This window comes from Salvia hispanica, chromosome 4 (assembly GCF_023119035.1).
Source record: "Salvia hispanica cultivar TCC Black 2014 chromosome 4, UniMelb_Shisp_WGS_1.0, whole genome shotgun sequence".
NCBI lineage: Eukaryota > Viridiplantae > Streptophyta > Magnoliopsida > Lamiales > Lamiaceae > Salvia > Salvia hispanica.
This window is the reverse complement of record NC_062968.1, coordinates 53,649,395-53,662,381: the sequence shown is the minus strand read 5'-3', so window position 1 is coordinate 53,662,381 and position 12,987 is coordinate 53,649,395. Positions and strand designations below refer to the sequence as shown.

The 12,987-nt window shown below is 38.4% G+C and overlaps 3 protein-coding genes across 4 annotated transcripts; 2 read left to right on the top strand and 1 right to left on the bottom strand.

Moving 5' to 3' along the window:
* The first annotated feature begins 1,758 nt into the window (after positions 1 to 1,758).
* On the top strand, positions 1,759 to 6,266 carry LOC125221913 (plasma membrane ATPase 1-like). The gene is made up of 20 exons (XM_048124241.1): positions 1,759 to 1,809; positions 1,882 to 2,001; positions 2,086 to 2,184; positions 2,269 to 2,406; positions 2,488 to 2,622; positions 2,695 to 2,874; positions 2,955 to 3,161; positions 3,237 to 3,356; positions 3,443 to 3,562; positions 3,647 to 3,769; positions 3,846 to 4,095; positions 4,171 to 4,335; positions 4,409 to 4,647; positions 4,753 to 4,785; positions 4,875 to 4,956; positions 5,037 to 5,197; positions 5,306 to 5,518; positions 5,598 to 5,780; positions 5,849 to 6,018; positions 6,116 to 6,266. The coding sequence occupies exons 1-20, from the start codon at positions 1,759 to 1,761 to the stop codon at positions 6,210 to 6,212; spliced, it is 2,886 nt and encodes a 961-aa protein (XP_047980198.1). The 3' UTR covers positions 6,213 to 6,266.
* A 407-nt stretch (positions 6,267 to 6,673) lies between these two features.
* LOC125221915 lies at positions 6,674 to 7,432 on the top strand. The gene is made up of 3 exons (XM_048124245.1): positions 6,674 to 6,832; positions 6,900 to 6,960; positions 7,030 to 7,432. Exons 1-3 carry the CDS (start codon positions 6,687 to 6,689, stop codon positions 7,318 to 7,320), a joined length of 498 nt encoding a protein of 165 aa, XP_047980202.1. The 5' UTR covers positions 6,674 to 6,686; the 3' UTR covers positions 7,321 to 7,432.
* On the bottom strand, positions 7,402 to 12,805 carry LOC125221914. Of its 2 annotated transcripts, XM_048124244.1 has the most exons (7): positions 12,652 to 12,805; positions 10,862 to 10,948; positions 9,506 to 9,962; positions 8,862 to 9,169; positions 8,728 to 8,784; positions 8,015 to 8,373; positions 7,402 to 7,912 (listed from the first exon to the last, which is right to left on the bottom strand). In XM_048124244.1, exons 3-7 carry the CDS (start codon positions 9,865 to 9,867, stop codon positions 7,646 to 7,648), a joined length of 1,353 nt encoding a protein of 450 aa, XP_047980201.1. In that variant the 5' UTR covers positions 9,868 to 9,962; positions 10,862 to 10,948; positions 12,652 to 12,805; the 3' UTR covers positions 7,402 to 7,645. The 2 variants fall into 2 exon arrangements, with proteins under 2 accessions (XP_047980201.1, XP_047980200.1); XM_048124243.1 differs by lacking the exon at positions 10,862 to 10,948.
* Positions 12,806 to 12,987: the final 182 nt, after the last annotated feature.

Below are 12,987 nucleotides of genomic sequence, written 5' to 3'. Positions count from 1 at the left end.
ATTTTTAATGGTTTTTTTTTGCTTATTTTTATAAATATCCCACCAATTTTTATTTTAGGATTTTTCACTCCACATCCATTTTCACTCCACATCCAATTTCACTCCGGTATCCATTTAATACAACGAATATTTGGTCTCATCGCTTTTTTTAATTTTATTATTATCTCGTTTTCTAATTATTTTTAGTCCGATAATTTGAATTCTAATTGTTATAATATAAATTCTAATTGAATTAAAATATACAAAGAATAAAAATAAAGTGAAATGTGGCTAACAAAAGTGTCCACTATTGTTGCGAAAACTTTTTTTTATGGCCGTGGACAAATCAGAAGTGGCTATGGAAAAAAAAGAGAAGTGTCCAAGAGAAAGTGTCCTCGTATTGTAGATGCTCTAACAGTTTTGTTTTACTAACATTTCCAATTTGAGCAATAAAAAACTGACAATATTTTCACAAAGCCCATCTTGATGGGCTAAGCCCGACAATCGAAAGTTGAACTTCGGCATTACACTGTTCGGCCCAGATTCCTGAGATTGCCGAGATTTTATTTTATAATAAATTTGGTGTATTCGTGAATGCCTTTGTTAGGCTTCTATTTTATATGGGCCTTTTGCTGTTTATGACTATTTCAATGGACCTTTTTGCTATTAAAAACATGGGGCAAAGTGAGAAGTTTCTGAAACGAGACACTTATTGAAGACAAAGATTCATCTTCAGATGTGTGCAGGGTAATTTAAAATTTGATTTGTGCTAACAAAGCTAAACTAAAAACAAGAGGAAGATAATAGAAAATGAAGCCTAATTAGGCCGGTTTTTAGTTCAGAATGATAGGTATAAAATAAAATTGACATATCTTATGTGAATAGAAATTAACACATAGTAGTACAGAAAAAATGAAATGATGGATCAAGTCGATGTAGCTGAAGAAATACTATAATTTTGTCAGTAGTGATTGACGGTAAGTACGATTATAGTTTGTACTTCATAATTACTCCTAGTCATTGTTATTCTGCAGATGCTTCTTCCTGTACGGCCTTGTCCTTGTCCTTCACCGTACATTCTTGAATATATCTTGGATTATTTGATGAATAAACCACACCATACATATTAATAAATACTCCTATATTTAATATTAATTTCGTAATTAATGACATAAGAAAAAAAATATATCTCTACTTTCTTTTCTTATTTTATATCCTCTTCATTTAACTTATTATTAAATATTCCATGCTCAAAATGTGTTCGTTCGAGGATATTCAAGTGGTGAAAATCTTGCTTGTTAATGATCAAATCTAATTACTTTCTTTTCCCAAATTAAAAAAAAAAAAACACACACACGCACAAAATGGCAGTCGCCTAATCCCATGTTATTCAGAGTCATATATTATTAGTTTCTTGAAGCTTAAAACTTGTTGCAAATGAATGTCCTTGATGGCAGGCCGGCTGTTCCAAGAAAACTTGGCTCCACATGGCAAATCCACAGTTTTCTTCATTTTTCATGTCTCATGTCTTGATTGGTTGGTTTGTCTGCAACTGCATATACTTATTCCTTTACCTGCAATATATATACATACATATTCATATTGCTTGGAACACTCTGTCCATCTCTAGCTTCTCCAACATCCAATGAATTGTTGACAACTTTGAGGTACCACATTTCTTCTTTGATGCATTTGGAACCATTTTCCCTATCTATGAGTTTGATGTGAAATTGTGAATGCAGACATTTTTATTGCAAATCATCTTGGTGGTTGGTGATAATGGACAAGTCCATAGCACTCGGTCCGGTCATTCGGGAAGAAGTTAATCTGGTAATTTCTTGTAGTAATATTCTTGAAGATGAGGTTTTTGGCATATGGCTTGAACTTGAGTGATTAATGCAGGAGACTATACCCATTGAAGAGGTTTTCAAATGTCTCGAATGCACGCCACAAGGTTTGGACACGAGCCAAGTTCAGGAAAGATTGGGTATATTTGGATACAACAAACTCCAAGAGAAAAATGTTAGCAACACCACTTCACACTCACTGCCATGATTGTTTCTCATCTAATTAGTATTGCTTCTAATCCTTTTCTCATGTTTATAGGAAAGCAAGGTTCTCAAGTTTCTGGGGTTTATGTGGAATCCTTTATCTTGGGTGATGGAAGCAGCAGCAATAATGGCCATTGCACTTGCACATGGAGGGGTACTATTGTTTGTTTCCTCTTTCAATATTTCATTTCTTGAGTTTCATAAAGCATTGTTCACTTGAGTCAATATGTTCCTGCAGAATAAGCCATCTGATTACCCTGACTTCATTGGCATCATCGTGTTGCTCATCATCAACTCGACCATCAGTTTCATTGAGGAGAACAATGCTGGGAACGCTGCAGCTGCCCTCATGGCTAGATTGGCTCCAAAAGCCAAGGTTTGAATTGTTGGTGACGACAAAATATTACTGCCATCATCTTGAATGCATTATACATCCAATCTGATTAATCATGTCCAGGTTCTACGAGATGGAAAGTGGAGCGAAGAAGAAGCGGCCATTCTGGTCCCTGGTGATATAATCAGCATCAAACTCGGAGACATCATTCCGGCTGATGCTCGCCTTTTGGAAGGAGATCCTCTGAAAATTGACCAGGTGCTTTAAGAATCTCATCATTTCTTGCTGTCCTGTTTGCTTAAGGAAATCTGACTGTTTTGGACCTTGCAGTCTGCTCTAACTGGGGAGTCTCTCCCGGTGACTAAGAATCCCGGTGATGGGGTATACTCAGGCTCAACATGCAAGCAAGGTGAAATTGAGGGTGTGGTCATAGCAACTGGAGTGCACACTTTCTTTGGCAAAGCTGCTCATCTTGTCGAGAACACTAACCACGTGGGGCATTTCCAGAAGGTGAGTCTGCGTTGCTGATGAAGATGTCTCGGTTTTAGCCTTTAGGAGTATTTTGAATGTTGGTTTCCTCCAATGGACAGGTTTTGACCTCAATAGGGAACTTCTGCATATGCTCGATTGCAGTCGGGATGCTGATTGAGATCATTGTGATATATGGCCTCCAGAAGAGGCCGTATCGTCCTGGTATAGATAATCTCCTCGTGTTGCTCATTGGAGGGATTCCGATTGCAATGCCAACTGTTCTGTCTGTCACCATGGCTATTGGATCGCATCGCCTATCTCAGCAGGTATGTGGTTCACCACCTGAATATAAGGTCTTAGGATGCAATATATTGAATAATCTGTCTCGTTCTATGACTCAGGGCGCTATAACGAAGAGGATGACTGCAATCGAGGAGATGGCCGGGATGGACGTCCTCTGCAGCGACAAAACAGGAACCTTGACTCTGAACAAGCTTACTGTGGACAAGAACATGATTGAGGTACTTGTCATGAAAATTATATGTAACAAGTAACTCTTTTCTCTGTTGCTTTCGGTTAACTTCTTATCCACGTTGTTTCCTGGCAGTTGTTTGCCAACGGAGTTGACAGGGACGCGGTGGTGCTGATGGCCGCAAGAGCATCGAGGCTGGAGAATCAAGATGCAATCGACACTGCAATCGTCTCAATGCTGGGAGATCCAAAGGAGGTATGACCTTTCATACTTGTTGATGATAGTTAGATAGATAGATAGATAGATTCATGCTGAAAACTCACTCGGTTTCGTTTTAAGGCACGAGCTGGGATAACGGAGGTGCATTTCCTGCCATTCAATCCAACAGACAAGAGAACTGCTCTTACATACACAGATAAAGCAGGGAAAATGCACAGGGTTAGCAAGGGTGCACCGGAGCAGGTACGTCTCACTCTCATCAACTGCTATACCTTTTGGACATACGAGGCGCTGACATTCTTGGCACGAACCTCTATAGATTCTCAACCTAGCACACAATAGATCAGAGATTGAACGAAGGGTGCATGCCATCATCGACAAGTTTGCAGAGCGTGGACTCCGCTCCCTTGGAGTTGCTCGGCAGGAAGTGCCTGCTGGCACCAAAGACAGTCCCGGTGGCCCTTGGGAGTTCGTTGGCCTTCTCCCGCTCTTTGATCCTCCTCGTCACGACAGTGCTGAGACGATTAGGAGAGCTCTCGATCTTGGTGTCAGTGTCAAGATGATTACAGGTGGGAAACATGCTTCAGAAAGATCAGTTTGGGCATGATCAAGAACATAACTAGAAAAATGGCTAACTTTTGCAGGTGATCAATTGGCCATTGCTAAGGAGACAGGAAGAAGGCTTGGGATGGGTACAAATATGTATCCTTCGTCATCTCTGCTCGGTGGTTCCAAGGATGAGGCGAATGCTTCTCTACCCGTGGACGAGCTAATTGAGAAGGCCGATGGCTTTGCTGGCGTCTTCCCAGGTATGCATCCGTGTCATCATCAACGGGCTCCGACTTTTTATCAACTCTAACTCCAGTTAATCGTCGCCTGCAGAGCACAAATACGAGATTGTGAAGAAGTTGCAAGCTAGGAAACACATCTGTGGGATGACTGGTGACGGTGTGAATGATGCCCCCGCCCTCAAAGTAGCTGACATAGGGATTGCTGTGGCAGATTCGACAGATGCTGCACGTAGTGCTTCTGATATAGTTCTGACTGAGCCCGGTCTGAGCGTGATCATCAGCGCCGTGCTGACGAGCCGCGCCATTTTCCAAAGAATGAAAAACTACACGGTGAAGACAACACCTTTACAACAATCATATTTCTTCCTCTTAGTTATCAAGAGAAATTTGGCATTAACATAGTAAGAGATTAATAGTTTTCTTCTCTTTTCTTAGATTTACGCAGTCTCCATCACAATTCGTATAGTGGTAAGTTTCAGTTGTTCTCAACATATGATCTCTATCATACTACTAAGCAAGAAAATTGTGCCTTATCTTTCTTGAAATGGTACTTGCAGCTGGGATTTATGCTGCTCACTGTGTTCTGGGAATTCGACTTCCCTCCATTCATGGTGCTCGTCATTGCCATCCTCAACGATGGTAAGTCATTCATGAATTAGGAAGCATAGAAAGCTCCTTTTTTTTGCCTCTTTTTGTCTGAGAGAAAGATCGATGTTCAGGTACTATTATGACAATATCGAAAGACAGAGTGAAACCTTCTCCATTTCCGGACAGTTGGAAGCTAAGTGAGATATTCGCAACTGGGGTAGTCCTTGGAGGTTACTTGGCTCTAATGACTGTGATATTTTTCTGGGCTGCATACGAAACAGATTTCTTCCCGGTAAAGCCATCTCTCCAAACACCATTCTTGAACAGCCTCTCTAATCATTGATGCCTATTTCTAAAGAACTTTTCTCTTTCGGCCTAAATTTTCTATATATGTATGTAGAATCATTTCAACGTACGAAGCTTCAACATCCACCACCACAACATGTCGGATCACACACAAGCGGATCCACTCAATGAGATGATGTCATCTGCAGTTTATCTTCAAGTCAGCACGATCAGCCAGGCCTTGATCTTTGTGACCCGCTCGAGGGGTTTTTCTTTCTTCGAACGCCCTGGTCTCCTTCTTGTCACTGCTTTCCTCATTGCACAGCTGGTAATTAGTCAGACCATTACAAGTTTCCAAACCAAGAAAATCACCATTTTTTTGTTCTGATTGAATCTTCTTTAACTAGATTGCAACTGTAATAGCTGCCACTGCAACAATAAAGTTTGCTGGGATCAGAAGCATAGGGTGGGGGTGGACGGGGGTGATCTGGCTGTTTAATACGGTGACGTACATGCTTCTTGATCCCATCAAATTCGCAGTTAGATATGCTCTGAGTGGAAGAGCCTGGGGCCTTGTGTTGGAGAAAAGGGTAAGTTATTGCCATGATAGATGAATTTTTAGTAGAAACTTGAGCTGAATGAAGTGTTCGATCCACAGACTGCATTCTCCACGAAGAAGGATTTTGGAAGGGAGGCGCGTGAGGCTGCATGGGCAGCTGAGCAACGGACACTGCACGGGCTTCAGTCAAATTCCCTGTTCGAAAAGAGCAGCTTTGCAGAACTTAATCTCATGGCAGAAGAAGCTAAACGACGTGCAGAGATCGCAAGGTTAGCTTTTAGGTTTGGTTGGTAATGGTAGTTATTTGGTTTGAATCTTTTTTTTTTTTTTGGGTCTAAGAGTGTTTGTATGATGTTAATTTTGCAGATTGGTAGAGATTCATACCCTCAAAGGAAAGGTGGAGTCTTTTGCCAAGCTAAGAGGATTGGACATTGACGCCATGAATCAACACTACACTGTTTAAACATTTCTCCATCTCTCTCTGTTTCTCTTTTCTATGTATCACACGATTATGTAACTGCTGAAATTACAATCAAAGAACATATTTACCTTTTTGTTGAGAAGATGTTTCAATAGTTGAAGAAGACACATTATTGTTTCAAGAATTTTTTACAATCAAATGAAGAAGGTTGCTTTATTGTATGAGTGCATCCACAAACTCGAAGCAAGCAAGAATGTGGAATATATACTTGAAAAATACTATAATAAAAATGTAACAGAGGATCATCTGCATCTGCAAGCTTCAAGTGCAGCTTTTGTCAGAACAAGACCAAACTAGAGAGGCAAAGCCAGGAATCTCTAGTTTTCAGAATCATTTCTGGATTCCTTGCTTCTACTTATTACCTCTACTACTAACAAGCAATTCCAAATCCCTCTCTCTATATATTAATATATATGCATATATAGGGTTGAGATAGCCTCATTAAGTCTAGTGAATATGGGATTGGCCATGAGTTTGATGGGGAAAGGTTTGCCTACAGCACAGATGGTGAATATGGTGATGGGAACACTTGAAAGACAATTCATAGATAAAGAGATCAAAACTTTTGAAGACTTTCACATTGCAATGCTTAATATCTTCAGGTAATATATTCACCATCTGTTAATGGCTTCCCTCTCTGATCTTAATAGCCTGGTTTTATGTTTCCAGCACTTTCAACTCTGCATTGCCTGGTAAACACTATGATGTTCCTTCTCCAGAGGAAGTCCAGGTCTCTCTCTCTCTCTCTCTCTCTCTTCCTAGTTGGTTGGGTGGGCGCTAACTCAAACAGGTAAAACAGGAATGTTATGATGAATGGAAGGTCGCCCCAAACGAGGCAGCGAAGAAGGAAGTGTTGGTGAAATTCATGAAGGAGAAGGTGAATCTAAGCAGGCTGGATGAATCCAGCCTTATCACAGGAATAGTAACACCACCAGCAGCTATGGCAGCCAAGAGAGCAGGCGAGAGTGTACCTCAGCTAAAGCTCATCAAGTCCATACCCGATGTCATTTTTGTGCCCTCCGCCACTGTCTTGGCCCTCATCTCTGTCAAGCTGTCCAGAAAGATGTTCCGTGACAACACCACTGCATAAAATTTCACAACCAGAATTTCCTACATACTGTAATATATGATGAACACCTGAACTTGTATTTCGATGAACCAAACACGCAAGTAATAAGCAATTTCCATGTTTTCTACTGCCATCAACATCTCATGTATACAAATCTACGGAAAAGAATAAACACAGAATCTACAGTTGAAGGGGGAGCGTAATCAACACTTTTCTCCAAAAAACAAAAACTGTGGTCCTATTTGCATGATGAGTTCATTAATGGCAACAGGAACCATACCCAGCAGTAATATTCATCTTCTTACCTCCTCCTCAACAATACACGAGTGAGACGAACCTAAGGACACTAACCCGTGGATCTTCTGCCCCGACGATAGGTAGCAGTTCTTTTCCTCCCCCTCTTTCTCTTGCTTCTAGTGCCGGTAATTTTTGCAATAGAACGGACTTTTGCTGGTGGCTGATCATCTGCAGTGCCAGGTTCTGCTATAACGGGAGGTGTGGTGTTATCAGTCTCATCCTTAAGCACCATTGGCATTTCCTGAATCTTCACTTCCTCAAAACTGTCCATCTCTTCCTTAACCCTCTGATTATCTATAAGTACTTCATCTTCCATCTGAATGCATATTTCACACCATTAACAACTGCACACGAGATAAATGCAAAGAATAGAGGGGGTAGACATGACGTAGAAAATGAAGCTATGTACTGTACTCACAGGTTTGTATGCTTTGAAGCAAGAAGGATCGATGTTTCCACTAGTCACAGGAACATCTACATAACTTGATGCTCCAGTTTGAGAAACTACTGCAGCAGTACTCTGAGATGCCATATGCATTTCTTCTACTCCATTTTCACTATCTGGAGGCGGCAAGTCCAATTTCTCGGCAAAAGAAATTCTTTCAGCATTTTCTGTTGTTATCCTGTCATATTTGCTCCTCAGCTTGCCCACCTCTGAGTGTAGAAAGTCAATCTTCAAAAGTATTTGTCCGATGGTATTATCATCATCTCCAAGATCAAGGGATAGTAGTTCATCGTCATCCAATATCTGGAGATCAGTTGTGATTTTCCGGCTAGCTTTTCCATCCAGAAGGGGGAAAGAAAAGAAAAGAAAACCGCTATCAATCTCAAGTCAGAATATGAATGATATTATCCAATCATAACCTAAGAATGGGTAAGCAAACTCATGTTATCCATTCATAACCTATGAAAAGAAAAAAACAGAAAATAACTCGTATGGCTGTAAGCCTAGAATAAGATTTACTAAACAATATCAAAGTCCAATAGGCAATGAGAGGGGGGACAACAGATAGATTCATCATTGGGAGAGAGACCTACAACAGCATAAGCAATTAGGCAAGCAGCGCGTGCATAGTGATGATGCAAATATAATGCAAAAACTGAATATATAGCAAAAATATCATTTCTCACCTGGATTCTTCAACTCGTTGTTCATGAAGGCACCCTCGGTTAAGTACTTCTTATTTTCTGCAAAAATATCAAGTTCTTAACTGGCAAGAAGCAGCAAACGAAATAGTTTGATACCAATGGATGAATATTTCTACCATAACATGAGAATAGGTTATGTTGGGACATATATGCTGCTACATCTGTTGTTGCTTCAGTCCTCCTCCTTTTCTTTCTCCTAAAGACGTTTAATTTAGCATTTTCCCGTGAAAATGGAACAGATTTGGTGCCATCTACCATTGTGGAGCTATCTAGTTCAGACTGCCTTTTCGAATCGTATACTTCTAGTTCTTTGTCATAAAGGTGTGCTCGTGACTGCAGCTTCTTAATTTGCAATTCAACCCATTTGCAACGCCACATAAGAGGATGAATAAAAGACCTCCAGTGAGTTGTCAGCTTTTTCCGCCTACATATCAGAAGCGGCATAAGATGATAATGTGAGCGACCACATTATAAGAATTGGTACAATTTGTAAAGATTGAAGACTCGAATATGCTGTTTCCTTAAATTTCATTTTACTATACTTCAATCAAGGGTAACAATGACTCGACCTGTCAACCACCACAAGCCCCTCATCCAACCACTTTTTCGAGTCCACAGCTAATAATTAATGGCATTATAATACGTTAAAGATCTAAATGAAACATAGGACTGTACTTTAAGGGTGGATGCTCCAATCTTCATCATGGGCCAAAAGACGAGGGCATCAAGAAAAACTTAGTGCGCTGAAAAGAATAAGTACCTCAGTCTAAACCTTTCACCGAATCCATCAGAATCCAACGCTGATGCAGCAGCATCACCACGAAAATCTGACGAAGCTTCAGAATCACCAAAGGCATCATCACTTTCTACACCAGAATTGCAGTCCTCAAAAGAACTCGAGGTCTCCGTTTTGTCATCGATATCTGCTCCAACAAGCTCATTTACCAAAGATTTTGTACATTCAGTGATGTTAACCTCAGGATCACTATCCGTTTGAACTTCATTAGTCTTCACAGCCAAGTTTGGCTCCATTTTATGGTCATACTTCTTTGTGTACTTCATAAGCTCATCTTCCATTTCTTTAGCCAACATCCCATCTGACTTATAGGCTGAGGCCTCCATTTTAGCTTTCTAGTCTCTCTTGAGAGTCTCTCGCATGGCATCAACAACTAGAATTCTTAATGAGTTGGGGGATTGAAAAAGCACGCATATAGCATCTGCAGGAAAATGAAAACAATATTCAATGACGAGTTAGGTTGAACAGGACCTGCAGCCAAGTCTCTAATGGAAATAACAAGTAGCAGAAATATACAGTGCAGTGAAGTTCCACTGTGCAAGATGATGCCATACATTTGCTAGTAAACCAATTGATATAGAAAATTGATCAAACCAAGCAGTGAAACTAATTTTAACAATAAAGCTTGATATGTTACACATACTTCCAAAAGCTAAACAATGAATTATAAATGATTCTAGGGGTGTGCATTCGGGTTTCGGTTCGGTTTTTCGTCCAAACCGAACCGAACCGAAAAACCGAATTTAGGCAAAAATTGAAACCGAACCGAACCGTAAAACCGAAAAACCGAAAACCGAACTTAAAAAACCGAACCAAACCGAAAAAACCGAAATTTTAAAACAAAACCGAAAAACCGAAAAAAATGTATATATTTATATCTATAATTTATTTTATTTTATATACTATAATAGAATATAAATATATAATATAAAATTAATAGAATATATATAATATTTATTATATAAAAATATATTAAAAGAATATATATTATATATATATGATATAATATACTAAATTAATAGAATAAAAATATATAATAATATATTTAAAATATAATTCGGTTTTTCGGTTTTTCGGTTTTTTTTTTCGCCCAAACCGAACCGAACCGAAAAACCGAAATTTTTGTATTTTTAAAACCGAACCGAACCGAAAAACCGAAAAAACCGAACCGAATTTCAAAATTTCGGTTTGGTTCGGTTCGGATATTCGGTTTTCGGATTTTTTGCTCACCCCTAAATGATTCCTAGACATCAGATGACCACAATATAGTAACAAACAATAATCTTCATCTTTAGAACATACAAAAATATTTTGACATACCAATATGCATCAAGAATAACATAAAGTCCAGCTGAAGAAATCCAAGAATGACATCTCAGAGAAACTCTTCAAGAAATGAATGATTACCTTCGGGGAAAAAAAATATCCAGATGAGAAAGGAAATCTATCAAGTCTAACCACAAGAAATCCAGCTTAAACATGTTTTAGTAATTTAGTATGCAGACTGACAGGCAACCCTCATATACCGACAAACCAAGTTCAGATCTACAAATGATAAGGTATGATATACAAACTCACTCAACTATCACAAGAGGTGATACCTTTTTTTTCATCATAAAACAATGCACATGTTCCAATCAAGACATGGACAACATCCAAAGCTCACTCCAACAGTAACCCCAAAGAACAAAAGTTTCGTCGGAAAATTCAACCAATATAAACCAAATTGTTCAACCAGGCTCAGTTACTAAGAGGACGTAATCTTTGTAACGTTATATGTCTTGTCCAATATAATTGGTTTATAGTAATTTCTTAATGGTAATAAATCATATAGAATTATTCTGATTACCTGAAAAAAATCCCCAGCTCACAAACCTACCGCCTCTAATACAACTAGGATAGCAACATACAAGAGGATATTATCATCAGTAATAAATTCGAGCATTTATAAGCAGTAACTAGAATTTGTCGCCTTTGCACAGCACATCTTCTAATCCACATACCAAAAGCATAAGAGGATGCGACAAAGGCTGTTGGACCGCATTTCACTTATTTTGGTCCTAACAGATAATAGGGAAATGAAACTAAGTTTTGTCATATCACTTGGATTAACTCGAGCGATCAGATCCGGACGAACAAAGTTAACGTAAATTGCATTAAATTTTGAAAAGGAAGATTGGTTGAGTTATTATGAAATTATATGGTATAAATACTAAAAGTCGTTATTTATTTATATGGTAAAAGGTTAGTTAGATTATCACTATAAAAGTATCAAAATTTTACGATAAAATTACCGGCCAACGGTTATAAATTCACCTCTGCAAACCTAAATCTATTGTGTTATGGCGAAAAGGATGCAATGACATCCATACGTGACCTCTTAATATACCACTTAATTAACTTATACGATCTTATGATTGAGTATTTAGTATGGACAATTATGTTGCTTAACTAGACATCTTTCTTATAGTTGGTGCTCGATTAATTATGTGCTCAATCATGTACATATGTATGTGTTTGTGTGTGTATTTTGACTCTTATTCTGTATACTTGGATTGGATCAGTGAAGCATTGTAATTACTCCATATGATGAAAAATATTACCTTAAATTTCAAAATTTATGTTTGTTTATGTAGGAATGTTTTCTGACTCGTGCATTTTGTATAGCTGGATATGCGAAACTTTGTCATTGAATATTGCAGATACTAACATCTGCTTTGAAAACTTACCCTTATTTGCCTATAATCTGTAAGGAGTAAAAAATCATTTACCCTTATTTGCCTAGAATTACGCTTGAAATTTCAGAAATACAAAAACGTTAGGATCAAACTAACCAGCCATTCATTTCTAAAACAAAAAATATCCACAAAAAGACACAATAAAGCACTGAAAATTAAACCCCCACCAAAAGAAAGAGGGGAAAAAAAATCAATCTTGAATTTTCGACTAAAAAACTCCTACAAATTCCCATATCAATTAATCAGACGAATCACACACAGAGGGAATCTCATCAGAGTAAACAGCAGGAAATGGAAAGGGTTAATCAAATTGGGTCTCTGACAGCAAGTAAAAGCCCTTGAAAATTACGTGAGGCGATCGAGAAACAATACCTTGTCCGAAATCCTAGCGTTGTCATCAACAGTTGATGCTATAAACGGTTTGGGTGTTGAAGAAAAATGTGTGAAGGTTTTGGTAGTGATGATTTTTGAGAGCAGAATCTCTGAGCTTTGGTGATGAGCGACGTGATAAATGATTTTATTTTTTTTGGTGATGTCTGAGTTGTCAAAATAAAATCAACCTATGCCATGTGTTTTATTCTCTTTTCTTTTATTTTGAATTTACAGCTTTTTGTAATTGAAATCTACTTTTGTTTTCATGTAAAAATATGTTCATGGCTTGGAAATTGGAACAATCAAATGATTAATCATGAACTTTAACGTGATTTT